Here is a 20,978-nt window from a genome sequence, read left to right on the forward strand (position 1 = left end):
ATCATAAAACTAAGCATGTAAATAACGTCTTACTAAGACATTATTGGCAGATATTGATATTTATATGCATTTTATGTAAGTATCTGCTATAATGTTATAAAGATCTCAGAAACATACTTTGTCAATATAAATAAAATGCCTGTAGTTTTCTCAGTTTGAGCCTCTGAATAAAACTAAGCTGTTTTTTCCTTCATATTCTCTCTATATCAGACTATATGAGCCATAAATACTGACGAATCAGATATGACTTAACATAAAACACATATTCAAACTTAAAACGTGATTTTCTGTCTGTTATTTTGTATGTCAGGCTCTACAGGGTTAAAGGTTTTGATCGATCCTCTGCATGCGCAGCATGTCATTCTGAACACAGAACAGAAGTGGTCAGCTGACAGCACGCATCAGTATTGTCCATGTGTTTCAGAATGCGGTGTGAATGAGGAATCCGCTCTCTGTCCACCCTGTGTGCGTCACTCCAGCGCTCTGATAATTACAGTTATTGAATCTGCAGATGTGCGAGAGGAACGATAGAGCCAGAGAATGTGAATCACACAAACCCACCCATCATCTGCCTGACTGATCACATGTAGAGAAAGAGAAAGAAACAGGACGTACTGCGGATCTGCCGCTTGATTTCCTTGGTCGGGTCCAGCCAGCACTGCAACACAGAAACACACAGTCAATAAAGCAGCTGCACTGTATCATCAACACCAACACTAAACCACTCTGTGAGCTCATCCTCTGCTGCAGGGAATAGTGCTCGTCTTTAAGAGAGTTTACAATGAAGTCGTCAAACATCTGGATCCCTAAAGTGAGCTGAGTGAGTCTCGCTGCATTCACCACTGCACCTGAACTTCACGGTGGACCTGTGGATAGCGTTTCAAACCACTTGTTCATTTACAATTTATTTTTTGCAACCCAGACCACTATCTGGTCATATTATGTATGTAATATCACATTACATTTCCACTGCATGTGGCTTTGTACAGCAGGTCTGTATGTTAACGACTTGGTTAATGAATCTCTTTGCTATTTGCATACATATAGCTGATCTAGGGCCCTATGATTTCAGCAAACAGACGGAACTCAGTCATAAAAATGGAATCTACTGCGTAACGCTGAACATCATCAATATTACAGAGACTCAAAGACATGAGTCTGAAACATACGGTCTCAACCAGCTGCACTGAGACACTGATGATAAACGGATCAACTCATCTACTAAGAGAACTACAAAACAACATGCCTGACCAATCCCATGATGCACCTCACAAGAACACATGTATAACTAATGCTTTTAGCACCAACTTCATGCCTCATCACCAGTGGCAATTAAAGGACTGATCTAATGACAGCACAGATTACAGCAAATCAATACCAGCGTTTGTTCAGTATCAGCGTTCTGGAGGTCAACTTATGTGAATGCCTTTTATGTGAATATTACCACACGAGTGAAGCACAAAACTTTGTTTACAAAATAAATAATAGTTGGATTTGTGCCGAACGAGAGCGGTACATTTATTTATTTTGTTTCGCAATCTGTTCACCTGGTTCTCCATGAATTTACCAGAGTTATTCCACTGGACATGGAATCTCTCATTTCTTTTCCCAAATCTTCACTCACATCTCACCCATTTTCAATCTCAAGCGTTTCTTCCTTTTGTTCACTTTTAATTACTATATTCGCATCCTTTACTGTGGTAAAGTCCTGCTTGTGTCCTACAACCCTTTCAAAAGCACAGAGCCGAATATATGACCACACATTTATCTTTGTGGAGAAATATAAAACAAATGTTTTATTTAATATTTAATTTCCGTGTGTTATTTAGGTTATTATTATTTACTGATATGTATTTCAATGTTTTACAGGCTGTAGTTGTTGTTTCACTGACGGAAGCGCTAAAATAAACATCCAAATTTGGTATGAAGTGGATGTTTGATCCTTATTTATTGTTATTTTTTTAATATTTCAAAATATATTTAAATCACCAATAGCTGTTTCCATCATGTTTTTATGCACATTCTGAAGTATCGCATCAGAAATGCCAAATTTTGAGAAAAAAATCCCTTAATTCACAAAAAAGGTGGTTTTGGACTTGTGTGAAAAAGAGTTAATGCAAATAATGGGAGATGGAAACATTTGTTGAATAAATTCTGACATAGACATTAAACACACATGACTAATCGACTTTTTCCACTGATAATGTGTTTTATTTACTGTTGGTTACTATGTTAGCACCATCATTCACTCGATCACCTTGATGGAAACGCACCTTATTCTCATTTGTTTGTTTTTTTGCAAACTTCGCTTCACATTTGGATGAAAACCCAATGTGACCTCACAGGACAGATGGGATTTAAATCTGGCTCTGTTCATCACAAAGCATCACAGGAATATAGTGCACAAGTCATATATTACGACATGTTTTGATTATTTTTTCCTTGTATTGTGTGTGAACTCACCCTCTGCTCAGCGTTGTCTTTAAAGCTCAGGCCGAAATAATCCTTCTCCAACAGATTCAGGTGCTCGCAGACTTCAAAAAACAGGTACTGGCCTTTCGCCCGTTTCTGGAGACAAAAAGAGGAAGAAAGATGAGTGGAGTATTTGGACATTGTTTATAGATGATGTGCTGCTCATCCAAGTCGCTTCATTAGCTGCAGAACCAGAGGGAACAGTTCACCCAAAAATTATCATTCCGTCAATATTTACTCGCCTTCATGTCGTTCCAAACCTGTATGATTTTCTTCTGTGGAACATAAAAGAAGAACTGTTTTATTTCATAAAATTGGGTCCAGAACAATTCCATAGAAAAAAAAAAGACAATAGGGTTTGGAACAACATGATGGTGAGTAAATGAGGACAGAAGTGTCATTTCTTGGGTGGCACTTGAAGTATTCCCGTAAATGCCAGCGCTGGCACAGTAATGAGTCTGAATGGTGACTGTGTGGAGTCTCAGAGTCGGCATGAAGCGCCACACACAGACACGGGCTCATAATGGGCCTGTTTGAGCCGTTCCTCACATTCTGTTGATTCATCTCGAGAGCGTGAGTGTTAGTCTGACTCTTGAGGAATGAGAGGGCAGGTTGGAGCTCAACAGTCTCTCTTTCCTCTCCAGACACCAGAAGCGGCCAGCATTAGTCATTGAGGAAGATCTGAAGACAGAGAGACGCTGAAGACGCTGCATTCTTCTATCTGCTCAGGCTTCAGCCCACCCATACGCCAAACTGCTCATGCATTTCGAAGTCGAGGTTTCTTGCACCAAAAAACAGCTCAATCTTGTTGTCTATCCACCTTTATCCTACGTCCCATGAAGCTCTGCGCACATTATGGGAGTAACAAATATTAAGTATAAAAACCCTAAAAACTCAAGTCTTCACAGATGTGTTAAATATTACTGTAGATTTACATACAACTCAATATTATGTAACATGTTGCACGAATAAAAAAGTCAGAAACAGACATTTTTTTGACAAAACGTACAGCTCATTCAGTCAAACTGAACAATAAGGATTATTTGAAATGAAACCTATTATTTGAAATGATCTGTTTCAGTACTTTTGAATGGAAGTTCCCCAAACCGGAGGCACCAAAAATAATTTAAATGGAACGCAGTAATCAATCAAAATAAGGCAGATATGATTGTGTCAATTAAACTGACTGTTTGTGCAACTGTACCTTTAAGACTTGGACAGTATTTTTAAAAGATTATATTATGACTGTTATAATATCATAAACATGATAAATGTTCTTGTTTTTCAGTTTGGTTTCAGTAAATGGTCTGGATGAACCAGGGAATTTTTTCCCCATTTTTCTCTAGTATAAGTCTAAGTGACGATTATCTCAACTAGACACACGTAAACAAAAACCAAAAGAGTGCTTGTTTAAGGTTAATGTGTCTGGTTATGACATGACACAGAAAACCCCATAAGCTGCTGTTATGGATGCAATCACACCAACTAATCCACACCAGATTTACTGATGAGTGATCAGATGTTACGCTCCGTAAACTCTACAGATGCTGCTTCCACACACACACACACACACACACACACACACACACACACACACACACACACACACACACACACACACACACACACACACACACACACAGCTAATGGATTTCAGTTTCCAGTGGATCAATACTGGGTGATTCTGCAGCAGCAGGGCTGCATTAGTGAAGAGTGCATTAGGGGAAGGATGAGTGCAAACAAACACTGCGGCTCATCTCAGTGCAGGAGAGACGGAGAGCACAGCTGCCTGACGATAGCGTGTTAATGAATAAAGAGAGCCGCAGGTGGAGACGTGTTCTCATGGTGTCGGCACAACGGCTCTGAGCACAACAAACCAGAGAGATTTACAGCTACTGGTGAAACATCACTTCTGCTGCTCAACACACATGAAGGTCAGCTGATCTACGAGCAGATCACAGGTCTACAACTAGAGTAGAGGAAGTAATGATTTCGCTGCTGTAAAACGCTGTCAGGCATCAAAGAGTGACCGCTATGAGGATAAAGATACATGGATGAATGAATAAATAAAGAGCAGGAGATGCTTGATATTAAAAGCACAATACACTCATGAGGAGAATAAATAAACACAACTTTCACACTGTCTGACGCACACCTGTAGCGCAGAGAAACTCAAATCGTCTGAGTACTGAATTCAGTTCTCTTTCATGGCATTTTGGGTCAAAGAGTCAAATAAACACACAATAATGTCAAATGCCCTTGTTGAGTTCACAAACACTGTCTGTTATGTTTCAAGTGAATGTAAACAGTTGGGTGTATCTTTGATTTATCGTATTTGTGACTCTGATTAACTCCAAATAAATCTCAGTTCTTCTAAGATTATTCTGACATCATCTTGGTTGATGCTACAAGAGCCATGGGCCACAAAGAGCTTACGAAAGCTTGTTGAAAAGTATCACTCGGGTCAGGGCTTCAAAAACATTTCCAAGGCATTAGATATCCCATGGAACACAGTGAAGAGAGTCACCAACAAGTGGAGAAAGTATGGCACAACACTGACATGATCTAGAATTATATTCTAATTTAAAAGACATCATTTCAGTTGGTGGGGGGAGTTTTTGGCTTGTCTCCTGATGCCACAAGAAAATATTAATGAACCGCAATAAATTTTGTTCAGAGCAATGAAATAACACTGTCTGTAAAAAAAATAAAGAGTGCAAACTTTAAACGTTTAAACCAACGTTCATAAATCAAATATAATTTAAGTTGCATAAACAATTATGAACAGCATCATGTATTTACGCATAGTTTAATACAAAGAGCTGAACTGCCAATCACACAGAAGTACTTCTTTGTGTTTAAAAACATGAGCTGCAGTGGAATGGGAAAAAACCCACAAAGTCTCGAGACATGTTTTTTTTAAAAAGTTGAACTTCTTTTAACTTTACAAGGCTTTCTAAACACGCGGCTCTCTTGTGCGAGACACGAGTGCAACAATCAAAGATGTCCGTCTAGCGCATGTTTAGTAGCACAGAAAACATGTTCTGTGTGAACGGCTTGGTTACGGTTTTGACAAGGCACAGGCCAGTTACCGATTTCAAGGTATACCGTGGTTTGAAAAGGCTATGGTTTCAAAACCACTAAAATTACTATATATTATATAAATATATAGTTTAAAACTATGGAAGCCCGTTTCCGCCACAGTAAAGTAAAAAAATTCTTTAAAGGGGATTCTTTAAAGTCCCCCTGGAATCAAAATTTCAGTTTTTTAGCTTTTAGTATGAATATGTTAGCCTTAATGTTATGAATAAGCTGGTGTGTTCCAAAACAATGACAAAATTCGCATTTAGGAGATATAAGCATTCAAATCTTACAGTCTCTCACTTCCGCTAAAATGGATCCCGGATTTTCATGACATCACATCACACTTCAGTTTCTCGTCAAATCTTCGGTCCAATCAAATGCTCTCTAGAATCTGAAGTCCCGCCTCCTCTTACACTCTTACAGATTCTGAAGGCTTGGCTGAAATCGGCCATTTGTTCACACAGTTACTAGTTTCTACATGGTGAATGGCACATAGTGCACTATATAGAGAATAGGGAACGGTTCAGACAGTGTAAATATGCTTTCCTTTGACGCGAATGAAGTCCGTTTTCGCGGTAGTGTCACATGAACCGCCGCAGCACAAGCAGTCTGCTCCGGAAACAGAGATTTTACTGAGTCTAACAGCTCTGGCAAGCTGTAACAAACAAAACGCTATTGGCTATTTAAAAAAAGGGGCGGGGCTGTTCGATATAGCTCCCTGTCTTCCTGTTTCAGTTGAAATTACGTCAACACATTGAATAATGCTGCGCGTTCCAACACTCTTCAGTGGGCCTTTAAGTCATAATATTGAGAAACTTTCTCGTAATAATGAGAAACTTCCACGCATGTGCAGAGCAGAAGGGCGTGGCACGCTAGCGACATCCGCTGGTCAAAGTCTCGTAAATGCGAGAACACAGCAAACGTGGCACGTTCTGCAAAACAGTTGTTTTCGTTAAAGTCAGTGTAATCTACAAAGTGCAGTCTATAGTATCATTAAATAATATCAATTATAAATTATCAGTATATCCTCAATACTTTTCAACGCGCACGAGAAGGTGGAACGCAAAGTGGTAACGAACGACGCCTGCTTGTGCTCACTGGTGGAAACTGTTGCATGAATGTGACGGCTTACAAAACTATCAGATTAACGAAGGAATATGACATTTATTCGTCTTCATAAAACGTGGGTTTATATGTTAACGTTAACACGTATTTCGCGGATGAGTCTAGGCTATTTGATGTGTAGGTTTGCCTAGACATACAGAAAACACCTTTTAAGATGTTTATGACTCATTAGCATGTATGCAAAAGACAGCTTTCCAGATGAAGCGTTCTTTAACAGACTTGGATATGAGGTGTGTGCTGTCTTATTCCTCAGTATCCGTTTGAAATCCATGGATCGCCACTCTGTTTCTGCTTGTTCATACACAAAAAAACAAATGAATGTTACAAATGAATAAAAGACTATATCCCGTCTCATATACTGATAATTTATCAATAACGTTATTTATTTAATGATATTATAGATTACACTTTTGCAGAACGTGCCATGGTTGCGGAGTTCTCGCATTTGACCAGCGGATGTCGCTAGCGTGTATGTATGCGTAGAAGTTTCTCATTATTACGAGAAAGTTTCTCATTATTATGACTTACAGAATTTATATTTATATATATATATATATATATATATATATATATATATATATATATATATATATACACACACACATACATATATACACATACATACATATATACACATACATACATACATATACATACACACACATTTTTATTTTTATTTATTTATTTTTTTTAACAAATTGTGGCGGAAACTTTTCAGGGAGCAATATTAAAAGAGTCGCAGCTCTTTCTGACAACTATGTCCAATATTCTCCATCTGTCTAGGCTGAGACGCAAGCCTTTTCTGACTAAACAAACATCTAAGCCTGGCTAAACTTCGTAAAAACATATTCAGAATATTTTGCCATCTGCTAGAAAGATGAAAATGAAGAGAACTTCCACCTTTCATCATGACAATGATCCAAAATGCATCTAAATCAACAAAATAATGGCTTCAGCAAAGAAAGATGAATGTTTTGGAATGACCCGGTCAGAGCCTGAAGAGGGCCATGGACAGATGCCCTCGCAATTTAACTATTGCTCACAATATAAGTTATTCTTACGTTCATATTATAAAAATCAGTGCAGATTTCACAGCATAAAGACGTGAACCACAAAGGTGGATGTTTGTACAAAAGGCTTTTTACTTGATAAAAGACTAAACTATCAATCAGACGACAGGAGGACTGTAGATTGTGCGCCACAGAGAAAGACTAGGACTATACGAAACAGAATAAAAGAAAAACTGATCAGATAGAGTGAATGAATGACAGTAAAAGCCTAAAAGAGCATGATGAAAGAAAGAACAACATGAATGAGATCAAAAGAAGGAACTTCAACTGCAGACTGAACAATAACATGAATAATTTAATTGTAAAGTCACAGAGAATCATTGATGGGATGTTTGAAGAGGGTTTATTCAGGATCAGCGACGTACAGGAGAAATCACAGAGAGTCATTGTGAATGAATGTCCTGAAGCATTAGTGTCAAGCACAGCCTCATGGGAGCGCTGCTGTGGCCTCGTGTGTACCTCGACCAGTGATCGGGAGAATCTCAATCTCCTCATGACGGCCATGTTGCTCAACAGAACTCGAGCACTTTTAAACATTTCCCAACATCCGTATTCTGCTTCCAAGAAAGCACACGGCTGGATCTCTGCACTCACGGCATTAAAAACATAACGATATTTGCGTCCTGCTGTTATATAGGTCACTGCGCTGTGACTGGCTGAAGCTGTGATTGGCCAAGTGTCTGTGCGAATCATCTATAGAGAGAGACAAGAATCAATCCTGCCGTCAGAAACACAAAGGCTCTGCGGAAGAGCAGTAAAGGTGGAGCGAATCGCAGCAGCGCTCCAAACATCCATGAGGGGTCGTTCAGCATTCACGAGCCCCCTCTTTGTCCCAATAAAGCGTCACTTCTGGAATGCTTTGTTTGGAGCTGCGGCTTATGCGTCCGGGTGACCCGGAGACAGTCGCGCTCATCTCTGGGTAAACATGCCACCGTCTCGTGCATGAATACACCGGGACAAAAGCGCTTAGCGATGCCTCAGCACTTTCCGGTGACAGGACAAAGCCGAGCCTGTTCACAGCTCACAGAGCGGCCAGTAATGAGACCCCAGACCATCATATCCCAACACTCACCTGCACCGCCTTCATGTCAACATCGGCCAGAGAGTTCTCCTGTTCGGTCGATTAGACTGACTTAAATGACAATGAGAACACCTGCAGAGCACGGATGTCTTTAACAATTCATTTACCTACTATTTAATATAAATGACACAAAATTAATTATCTTCTAATTATTTCAATTTGTTTATTAAAATGGTGTGTAATATATATTTTATTGCAGCAATGCTGTGCGGTTGTTTTTCTCCTGTGTGCATTTGTGTGCACGCTCTGTGACGTTTCTATTTACGTGTACAACGTGTGTGTGTGTGTGTGTGTGTGTGTGTGTGTGTGTGTGTGTGTGTTTTCAAGCATTGATCATGCAACGCAACGCAATGAAATAAAAAAAAAAAACACTTTTCAGTTGACTAATACCAGAGCATGTTTGAAAAGGTGATCTAAGAGGTTAGATTTAAAGTCTAGAGGTTAAATTTTGGATTACTGTCTCTACCACGGTCAGACTTGCGTGGCACTGTATTGTCATAAAAGTTTATCACACAATAACACAATTTGGTTCTCACACACTGTTCTGACAGGCTGTTTTCTGTGAACACACAAAAAGCGCTGGTCACACCATCTGAATAATGACTTCTATCAGTTTATCATGCTTAAACCAGAGCTGTACAGTGCGACATGTGGGGGGGGGGGGAAGCCTGTGCAATGAGTAAATTTACTGCAGTAGCACATGTGATACAGTTTTGCATGTGTGTGAGACAGAGCAGCTTGTTTATGTGAGGTTAATCGATGGCACATGCGCACCCCGCTCAATATCCTTTAAAAATATGTTTAGCGCAGGTTAACTGACCGAGGCCCTGTTTACACCTGGTATTAAGATGCGCACTGGCAAATCCACTCATTATAAAAACAAAGCGCAGGTATGATGTGAATAAGAGATTCATTGCGCAGTGTGAAGTTTAAAGTTTTTGCGTGAGCGAGTTTAGTCAGTCGCGCTATAAAGGGGCGCTCTTTTCTCTTTAATTATGTAAATACACAATTCTTTCTAGAGTCACTACTGAAATTGCGGTGATTGACAGTGATAACCACTGCAATGGACTAGACAAAACATCTGACAAGCCAAAATAGACCCATAGTGTAAATGCAGACTATCAGACCTCCATCAGCAACAGACAGCAACAGGCAGCTACAGTTAATAAATAATAATAAAAAACCCACAGAAATATTTGATTTTATTAAAATAAGGTATTCATTACATTATTAGCATTAATAATAATTTATTTTATTTGTTTTGTATTTTCAAGTAGTGAAAATAGTTAATTAACCCTTCTAGGCTATTGGGATCTGGGCTTATTAAAAAAAAAAAGAAAAGAAAAAAGTTCCCATCATCTAAATGGCATGAGACTTCATGAATTTTCCTGAATTTGCTATACTTCATACTTCAGTACAATAAAAGTGCTAAAGTGCTTGTTATAATAGTCATTTTTTAATCAAAAAGCAAAACTTTTAAAATTATGTCAGATGAGCTCATGAGTGGTCCTCTGCAGCCATCTACAACCCGAATTCTGGAAATGTTGGGGCATTTTTTTAAAACTTGAATAAAATGAAAACAAAGACTTAAATCACATGAGCCAATATTTTATTCACAATAGAACATAGATAACAAATGTTTAAATGGAGAAATTTTACAATTTTATGCATAAAATGCGCTCATTTCACATTTGATGCCTGCTACAGCTCTCAAAATAGTTGGGACGGGGGCATGTTTACCATGGTGTAGCATCTCCTCTTCTTTTCAAAACAGTGTGAAGACGTCTGGGCATCAAGTTTCTGGACTTTTGGTGTTAGAATTTGGTCCCATTCTTGCCTGATATAGGTTTCCAGCTGCTGAAGAGTTTGTGGTCGTCTTTGTCGTATTTTCCTCTATAGGTGAAAGATCTGGACTGCAGGCAGGCCAATTCAGCACCCGGACTCTTCTACGACGAAGCCATGCTGTTGTAATAGCTGCAGTATGTGGTTTTGCATTGTCCTGCTGAAATACACAAGGCCTTCCCTGAAATAGACGTCGTCTGGAAACCTTTATATACCTTTCAGCATTCATAGTGCCTTCCAAAACATGCAAGCTGCCCATACCGTATGTACTTATGCACCTCCATACCATCAGAGATGCTGGCTTTTGAACTGAACGCTGATAACACGCTGGAAGGTCTCCCTCCTGTTTAGCCCGGAGGACACGGTGTCCGTGATTTCCAACAAGAATGTCAAATTTGGACTCGTCTGACCATAGAACACTTTTCTACTTTGAAACAGACCATTTTAAATGAGTCTTGGCCCACAGGACACGATGGCGCTTCTGGACCATGTTCACACATGGCTTCGTTTTTGCATGATAGAGCTTTAGTTGGCATCTGCAGATGGCACGGCGGATTGTGTTTACCGACAGTAGTTTCTGGAAGTATTCCTGGGTCCATTTAGTAATGCCATTGACACAATCATGCCGATGAGTGATGCAGTGTCTGAGGGCCTGAAGACCACGGGCATCGAGATTTCTCCAGTTTCTCTGAATCTTTTGATGAAGTTATGCACTGTAGATGATGAGATTTACAAAGCCTTTGCAATTTGTCATTGAGGAACATTGTTTTTAAAGTATTCCACAATCTTTTTACGCATCTCTGCCCATCTTTACTTCTGGGAGACTCTGCCTCTCTAAAACATCCCTTTTATAGCTAATCATGTTACAGACCTGATATCAATTAACTTAATTAGTTGCTAGATGTTCTCCCAGCTGAATCTTTTCAAAATTTCTTGCTTTTTCAGCCATTTGTTGCCCCCGTGCCAACTATTGAGACCTGTAGCAGGCATCAAATTTGAAATGAGCTCATTTAGTGGATAAAAGTGTAAAATTTCTCAGTTTAAACATTTGTTATGTTATCTATGTTCTATTGTGAATAAAATATTGGCTCATGTGATTTGAAAGTCTTTTAGTTTTCATTTTATTCAAATTTAAAAAACGTCCCAACTTTTCCAGAATTTGGGTTGTACTGGTTATAATAATAATTATTATTATTATTATTTCATGCCATTTTCATTTTAAAAGTGCTTGTTTTCCACCAGGTGGCAGAAACCGTCCGTGTTATCCATGTTAATGAAAATGAGAAATGTAGATCTTCTTTAAATAGATTTTTACTGAAGTTTTATGTTGTTGTGAGGTTGAATGGATGTTGTTTGGATTGTGATCAGAGATAATGGGCTAGATAAACAAAACTGACAATGTTAAGCAGTAAGGGTTACGGTCCTGCGTTTTGCCATTTTGGGCAAATGTTTTCACATTTTTGTAACACATTTCTTGTTAAGGGTTGTATTTTGTGTGTGAGTGAGAGTATGTGTTGGTGAGTGTGAGTATGTGAGCGAGTCATGTGTGAGTGTGTGCAAGTGTGTCAGAGTGTGACCTCTGTCACCTGTTTGTGTGTGTGTGTGTGTGTGTGTGTGTGTGTATGTGTGTGTGTCCAGAACTCAGCAGCAACAGCACACACTGGTGGTTTAACACTGGGCAGTTGACAGGCCCCCAATTATCTGTCCTCCAAAACACTTCACACACCCACCAAACCACTGCAGGGTCAGAGGTCATCACCACGCTTCTAAATGCTCCTGTCAGCACACACTCCTGCACTCTAACTCTTCACATCGCCCACAAAACTATATTATAGACCATATGAGATATTATTATATTAGAATTAGTGTCTAGCTCCTCAAGGCTTGTCCATACATCTATAAGAAATGTGGTATGGGGCTGATGGGACATATTTACACAAGCTTCATTAACAATGCACATCACTCAGACTATTTCACACACACACACACACACACGACAGATACAGTTATAATGAGTTGTGTTGCCATGGCGCTCATGAGAGGAGATGATGTGAGCATGTCAGATTTCACCTGCTCTGCTGCAGATTATCAGAGTATATATAGACACAAATCCAAGCAAAGGATTATTGTCATGCTGAATTATCATAAAATATATCAGAGTGAAACACAGACAGGATAAGAGCAGTACACTGAATGAGCTGTCAGCTGACCCCTCACCTACGGTCAACAGTGACGGGCGACAGCGTCCACACAGAACAACAGACAGACGGGTCTCACCTCCACCTCGCAGGAGAACTGGCTGCCGTCCAGTAAGGTCACGTGACACACCACCATCTTCATCTTCTTGTTGAGTTTGAGTGGTGACAGCACACTCTTCTCCTGCTCAACCACTTGCTCTTCCTCTTTCTTCTCCTCCTCTTTCTCCTTCACGCCCTCCTTCGCCTCCGATTCGGCCTCTTTGTCCTCCCTCGCAGGCTGCACACACACACACACACACACACACACACACACACACACACACACACAGAGTTAATACACACACGCTCTCATGTTTTCCAGCTGAGCGGATCGCTGCTGGATGATCACCGATGTCACCGGGCGGATGCTGAGCGAACACGGACACATGACTGATGTTTTTTGGCAGAAGCATGTGGCGTAAGGAAGAGTTTAGCCTGATATCTGATCTGGATTTGAGTGATTTAAACTGGTGTTATCATGACGCTGGAGAACTGTGATGCGATACCTTCGATAAACCATCGATATTCAGGAACATTTCTGATAACAGGGAAAAACTGCCTCAGGATTAAAGCCGTAACATTTCAACAGTAACTGAGTCAAGAAAATGTTTCAACTAAATTATCAAATGAAACTGCTGTTTGAGATTCCTCAGGATCAAGTGCTCTGAGGGGAAGTATAATTATTATTATTATTATTATTAATTATAATAATATAACTAATTATAATAATACAGCTTTTTAAGATCATTTAAGACGTTATTTGACTCGTTTAAGACTGCTCTTATGAGGATACTCCACAAAACAGCCATTTTGTCATAATTCTGTGTTATTGTTTGTTCAAGAGCGAAAGAGAACTCAATACTGGCGCGCGTCTTTCTCTGCACGAGTCATGTGTCACATGACGACATGAACAGACAGCGCGTTCACACACACACACACACACACACACACAGAGCAGCTCTCACCTGTGTGTCAGCACTGCCGATTGACTTCTCCTCCTCTTTATCTTTCTCCTCCACCTGCACTTCCTCTGGCCTGCTCTCCTCCTCCTTCACCTCTTTCACCTCCTTTACCTCCTTCACTTCCTTCACTTCCTCCACCTCCTCCACCTCCTCAGTTTTCTCTGTACTCGGGGCCGCTGCTCCTCCTCCGTCGGTCTGGTCTTTCGGCTCACTCTTCTGCTCCTCCTCCTCCTCCTTCAGGCTCTCGCTCTTGGGCTGTGCTGGGCTCTCAGGAGGTTTCTCTTGGCTTAGTGATTTCTGTCGTTTAAGCCATGGAGGCAGGAAGCGAGAGATGCCCTTCTCTTTCTTCTGGCTGCCGGCAGCAGGAGGGCTGCTGGGCTCAGGAGATGCGGACGCTTCCGGCTGGCTCTCGGGCTCAGTGCTCGGACTCTCCTGCTGGACGGAAACATGTAACAGTTCAGACACTACAGTCTCATTATTACTGCATACTTATTCAAATCATGATGTTGCCTGAAGGTGAATCAACACTACCTCCGGTTGGGCGGCACTCGCCGAGGCAGGCTGGGCGTCGCTGTCGGCGGGTTTGTCGGGTTGGTCTGTTTGCACAGGATCCGTCTGTTGCGGAACGTCAGGAACCTTCTCTGGTTCCTTCTTCACATCTGTCTCTGATCCCACCTCTGTCGTCATCACGCCCGGCACACTGACAGACAAGAAGACAGAGGTTCAGTCTTTAAAGAGTCATATCAAGAGCAATCACATCTGCCTGAGACAAAACATCCTCAAACAGACTGAACTCAACTGCAAACACGACTCACTCCTCACATCTGGAACTCTCTGACGTCTCACAGATGAATATCAACACGTAACTGTCCACATTTACACTAGTAGGCCGTTTGACTTAGTCTTTGCACGTTCTCTTTGTAAACACTGGATCGGTACTTCCACCTACATCACGCGTGACCTTTCCAACATGATTACGTAATGCGTGGAGCATCACAGAGCAGTGCAAGATGAGCATTTGTGGTTAAAAAGTATATCATTTTTATTTTTTTTAGAAAATGGCCGATGGTTTCTCTAGATAAGACTCTTATTCCTCGTCTGGGATCATGTAGAGCTCTTTGAAGCTGCACTGAAACTGACATTTGGACCTTCAACCAGTTGAACCCCAGTGAAGTCCACTATATGGAGAAAAATCCTGGAATGTTTTCCTCAAAAACCTTCATTTCTTTTCAACTGAAGAAAGATAAACATCTTGGATGATATTCTGAAGTGAACTAATCCTTTAAACAAATTTCATTGGGCCCTTTATTTGCACTGAGGCACATTCACATCTGAACGGAGAGTTTAAGGTGCAGCAGCTTAAAAAACATGTTTATTATTTCTGAGAGCAGACAGAGTGGAAACTGGAAATCTGCTTTACTCTTATCTATCATCATCAAGTGTTTTTCAGCCCAGTGAAAGACAGAATCAGTGAATGAAGACTGAAAAGCATCAAAACGTTCTTTCATGTGTCGGAGCATCAGAATAAAGGCTGTATAAGTGCGCCGTCAAACCCCACCATGAGCAAACACAGATCTGAGCGCTGCGAGGCGTGTCTGTCTGTGCCACACACACACACACACACACACACACACACACACACACACACACACAAACAAGCTCAGTGCAGCGCTCGTGAGACACTGGGACGTCCCGCCCCTCACCGCTGCTCATTTAAAGTACAGCAGTCAAACTCATCCTCATCCTCATCCTCCTCATCCTCATCATCCTCATCATCATCATCTCAATAACAGATCAATCAGATGCGAGCCTGATGACATCAGCAACAGTGAAATGTGCAGGATGTGAGTTATTCACTCAACCGACCAGGTTTAAATCCAGAATTCTGCAGATATCGATATAGACTGATATGAAAAATTATCGCAATAAATCAGGGCTTCAGACTAACTTTTTTTTTTTACTAGGAGCACTGAAAATCACAACTTCACAACTCGTTTTCATGGAGTTTTTGACTACTGAAGGTTTTTAGAAAGATATTGAACAATTGGTTTGTTGTTAAACAGAACAATCCACTGAACACATTGTACTTCCATCTCTCACAGCCTTGTTTTTAGTCCTGTCAAAAATTAATCAAGGCACTACCCTGAGTATGATCTACTGCACATGTGCACACACACACACAGCTGTTACAACACACACCAGAGAGACGTCCAGCTGACCCGCGGCCAGGGGAAAACCACTGATGAAAGAGAAAAGCAAATATGCTGTGAGAAAGAGAACGCGCGTATGACATCATCATCATCACGTGTGGAGCATGTTCTCAAACACACATGTGATGCGTGTAAAGGACTGTGAGCAGGAGCATCAGAGCAACGGCCCTCTGGGTAAAAGCATCAATGGAAGTGTGTAACATTAGATGAACACTACCAAGAGTTTGAGCTCAGAAGACTTCTGTTCTTTTGAAAGAAAAAAAAACAAAAAAAAACAAACACTTTTATTCATCACAGACGCATTACATTGATCAAAAGTGACGCTCTTTATAATGTTACAAAAGATTTCAAATCCTGTTCTTTTGAAATAGAAAATGCATAATTTAGTGCTGCACGATTCTGGATAAATTGAGAATCATGATGTTTTTGTGTAACCCTCTGAGCGGTACGGTCCCACATCTGGGATTTAGATCGTTCAGCGACGTCACATGACTGCCAGATTCAAACTGTGCTTTCGCATTTTGGCTGCGAGACGGACGCGCTCAGCTCATCATATATCACAGCTATGCGGTGTTTTCAGCCACATAATGTTTTTTTTTTAAGGTTTCAGACATTTAAATACGCATAAGCACCAGTAAAACAATACATTTAGAGTTTATAAAATACACACTGATGTCAGACGTGTGGAAACAGCAATAACAATCCGTTCAAATATAATTTGCCGACATTTATTCATATCAGACACACATAATGGGCCTAAGTAACTATAAAGTTTACTCTATTATTCTTCCAGTTCACCACCCACTCACTTGCATATATTTCAGGAGAAACTGATGAATTCACCTGCTGTAAATCCGACTGACAGGACTGCGGGGCAAACTAAGATGGCGGCAGTCTATTTAAAAAAGACAATTCATTTGAATTATTTATTTTAAAATTGGTTTGAATGAATGATTCAGTGACTCACTTCATCTGATTCATTACTGAATGAATCAGTGTTTTTGAACAAATCTCTTAAATGAATGATTCAATGACTCAAACACATTTTTTAAGAGTCACTTGTCTCCACCTACTGGTGTAACGATGTAACTGATACAATCTTTATTTGAAGCGTCAACTTACTTTCAAAAGGTGATTTGCTCTCGTGATCACTACTGTAGACATCAGTGATTATATCTGAACTATAACATTTTTATCCAGTTCTTCTGTGATAATCTGACTGATTGTAAGACAGCAATAATGATACTGTGTGGTTGAAAAGACTGTTTGTGAAACTGTGTCATATCTATTCATGACAACAGCTGTCTCTGGATCAGATCTGAATACACAGAGCCGTATCGCTGTCATTTGGGAAATAAGATCACATGGGCATTTGAATCAATTAATCATGCAGCTCTAATATCACGGTTTCCACAAAAAAAATATTGTGCAGCACAGCTGTTTAACATTTAATAATCATAAATGTTTCTTGAGCAGAAAATCATCATATTAGAATGATTTCTGAAGGATCATGTGACACTGAAGACTGGAGTAATGATGCTGAAAATTCAGCTTTGATCACAGAAATAAATTACACTTTACTATATATTCACATAGAAAACAGCTGATTTAAATTAGAAAAATTTCACAATTTTTGCTGTATTTTTTTTAATCAAATAAATGGGGTCTTGGTGAGCAGAAGAGACCTTTTCTTAGCAAATAGGACTGTTTTTCTCTTCTGATCAAGAATCACAACAAACAAATACACATTCAGTAAAATCAGTCGTGTCCTGAGCAGCTGATAGAGATCACTATAAAACACAGTCGGGTCACAACTGTTAACTCTATTCAGTCTGATACGGACTCTGTGTGTGTGTGTGTGTGTGTGTCTGTGCGTGCGTGCGCGTGCGTGTGTGTCTCCTAACACACTAATCCACAAACTGCAATGCTTGCAGATAACAATCAACACAAGCTGTCAAATCTAATCAGGATCCAGAGGCACACAACACCACCCGTCTGTCTGTCTGTCAGTCACACACACACACACACACACACACACACACACACACACACACACACACACGAGTGTGAGGCTGACGGGTTTGGCCACAGGATTTCTGAGAGCAATAATAATATGTCAGACACAACATATGAAACAATGCAGCCTCATGCAACGTACTTGTGTGTGTGTGTGTATATGTGTGCACATGTAGCAGGTGTCCTGGATTTACATCTATTGTGTGATGGCTTTATGAATGACATTTAAAGCACTGGATGCCGTGTGTGTGTGTGTGTGTGTGTGTGTGTGTGTGTGTGTGTGTGTGTGTGTGTGTGTGTGTGTGTGTATAAAGCTTTTAAAGCAAACATTTCCCATGATAAGCACACAAGAGACAACAGAGCTCTGCAGCGTCTCTGAGCAAACACACCATCAGAGCGTCTGCTTGTGAGCGTCAGCACTGGGAAACTCACCATCAGGACACTCAGAACAAAATGAAAAGCAAGTTGTGTTGGAAAGAAGGCAGGCGAGGTCTGCACAATGTTCATCAAATTAGACAAAACTATCAAACAGAGACTGTAAAATAACAAAGACAGCCGCTGTGTCCAAGAATGAATACTTCCCTAAATTTGGCCGATCTCACGAACTGAATGCACCACCGACACACACAGTATACAGGTATTTTGCGCCATGTTCTGCTCTGTAACTTCAGCAAACATTAGTACACCACAGTAAATCACACAACTTTATATGGAGCAGGTTGTCTTGATTCAAACGATCCCAAACACAACATAACATGGCATGTAGATACTGAGAAAATCCTCACAGAGTGACAATGACATGCTGCTTCGCTAAAGCAATAGGACTTCCGGGATCTGATCAAGTCGTGATCATGACAGTGTTTTCCAACATCATTTGAATGTTCAACCAATGGAAACTGGATCTATAGTGGGTAGGGACGATGTGTGAAGACTAACCAGACACTGTCTTACAGCTGGAGCGCGCTTGGATTGGTTTGATCATGTATTACCGTACACCACAGAATAGCAGCACACAGCTGCAAACAGCGCTGGGAGATAATCACTCATCAACCAGTGTCTTATTACTTGTTATTTTTTCTATGTAATAATAAATATCTTTGTGCTTTATCATGGCGTTTACACATGTAAGTATTCTTATGTTCAGTAAATCACTCAGATCTCGTTTGTCTTGTTTCTGGACTATGATAAAAAGGCTAACATTGTTCCAAATGCCATAACTTTTGATTGCTTTGAGATAAACAAAATTTGGCCCAGATGCAGTTGACATGATTATGTGAACAAGCCCAAACTTGATTTTATGACCTGTCATACTTTCTAACCGTCTTCATGTCAAGTATGAATAACAATAAAATAAATCAACAGATTGCATCACTTTTTCAGGGGTTTTCTCAGCAGTGATGTAACGTAAGAACCATCAAACATGATTAAAATCCATTTTCTTCAAAATTCAAAATGTTTTCTATCAAATGAGACCATTAACTTGATGATACCTTGTTATAAGCCATTCATTTTAAGTATGCCACTTAGACATGAACTCATTAATCTGCCAGCTCAAGTGCTGACATTATCAGTGCTGTCAAAATAAAAATCCCGCTTCCGACACATCGACCAAACAGAAAAACTTAACGGCCAATGCCGATAATTAAAAAAGTCCAAACATTGGCCAATATATTGGTCAACCACTAAAATGTGGTAACAATTTATTACCATGATACACACATCAAGAAATGAGCTGAATCTCAACACAGCTCTGCCTTACAAAAAAATCCCCCTTTAAAAAAAAACGAACAAAAACCACAAGTTGTTTCTGAAGCAATAATGCGAACAGCATCATGAGCGGCACATAACCCAGTGCTCCAGTCAGCTGACGGCATGTGGATGTCCTCTCTCATCTGACCTGAAATCATCACAGACGTACACTGAGCAGCCATGACGCGTCTGTGCGAGAGAGCTTCTGTTTGCTTTACTGCCGGCCATCCGCAGGAATGTGATCTGATTCCAGCGGTTTCATTTCAAACACACACTCACTGAATCTGTGTGTAGTCAGAGAAACCGCTCTGAATACACTCAACACATTCAACTTCTATGTTAAAGCTTTGAGTTTCTGCACATGAGTTACGTTTGTTACATGATTATTACCGTTACATTTACATGAGTGACATTTCACTGGTCACTTAGTTTAGTTTTGTGGCTAGCCCCGCCCACAGCAAAACCTCATTGGTCCAAAATAACAAAAAGCAGCAGCTTTCATAAGACATCATAAAGTCAGACTGCAGCCGTCAGTAACTGCATTACCTGTCGAACTCCTGTCGAGTTCATTTCACCACAGAAAATCTGAGTCTTGTGATGGCAATAAAAGAAGTGATTAAAGTCACCTGACGGCAGCTAGACAGACGGTAAAGAGAGGCTCCTGCCGTGCTGGGCTGCTCTGTCTGCTCACACACACACACACACTCAGAAGGGAACACTACACACTATATACTGCAGTATACTCATTCGTAAAACATCAATTGAAGCAGTCATGAGCACTTCATACACACTTTAGTAAGTAGTCACTGTGTGTTGCATATTTAATTCAGCAAATAAGTTGTGCATTTTTAATCAGTTAGCATTTAAAACATTTAATGCATACTGTACATTACAAGTTATTCTAATAGGCTTACAGCTGCTCACAACTGAAGTATGTAAACACACACGCAGGCACATCAGAGGACAGATGGTTTGGGTCAGCGGTGTCAGCACACACACTCATGCGGAAGTGAAGTCGGCTGTAGGACACTGGAGACAGGAATGTGAGCACACTTCACCATGAGTGTGTGTGTAACTCGTTCATAACCTCCGTCGTTACAGTGTGTCGGTCAGCTTCATAAACGAGAGAA

At 40.3% G+C, this 20,978-nt stretch overlaps 1 protein-coding gene across 21 annotated transcripts in view; it reads right to left on the minus strand.

The window, feature by feature from the left end:
- epb41l2 (erythrocyte membrane protein band 4.1 like 2) overlaps positions 1–20,978 on the minus strand; it is a 75,255-nt gene that overhangs the window by 36,526 nt on the left and 17,751 nt on the right. For 20 of the 21 annotated variants that reach the window (XM_051875128.1, XM_051875132.1, XM_051875127.1 and 17 more), the window contains exons 2-6: positions 14,405–14,573; positions 13,877–14,308; positions 12,952–13,149; positions 2,464–2,568; positions 616–658 (exon numbers count right to left, since the gene is read on the minus strand). In XM_051875128.1, the coding sequence (XP_051731088.1) occupies positions 616–658; positions 2,464–2,568; positions 12,952–13,149; positions 13,877–14,308; positions 14,405–14,560 (934 nt within the window). In that variant the 5' untranslated portion in view covers positions 14,561–14,573. The remainder of the gene's footprint in view (positions 1–615; positions 659–2,463; positions 2,569–12,951; positions 13,150–13,876; positions 14,309–14,404; positions 14,574–20,978) is intronic. The other variant, XM_051875112.1, reaches the window with a different exon arrangement.

The sequence above is a fragment of the Ctenopharyngodon idella genome, chromosome 20, assembly GCF_019924925.1.
Source record: "Ctenopharyngodon idella isolate HZGC_01 chromosome 20, HZGC01, whole genome shotgun sequence".
NCBI lineage: Eukaryota > Metazoa > Chordata > Actinopteri > Cypriniformes > Xenocyprididae > Ctenopharyngodon > Ctenopharyngodon idella.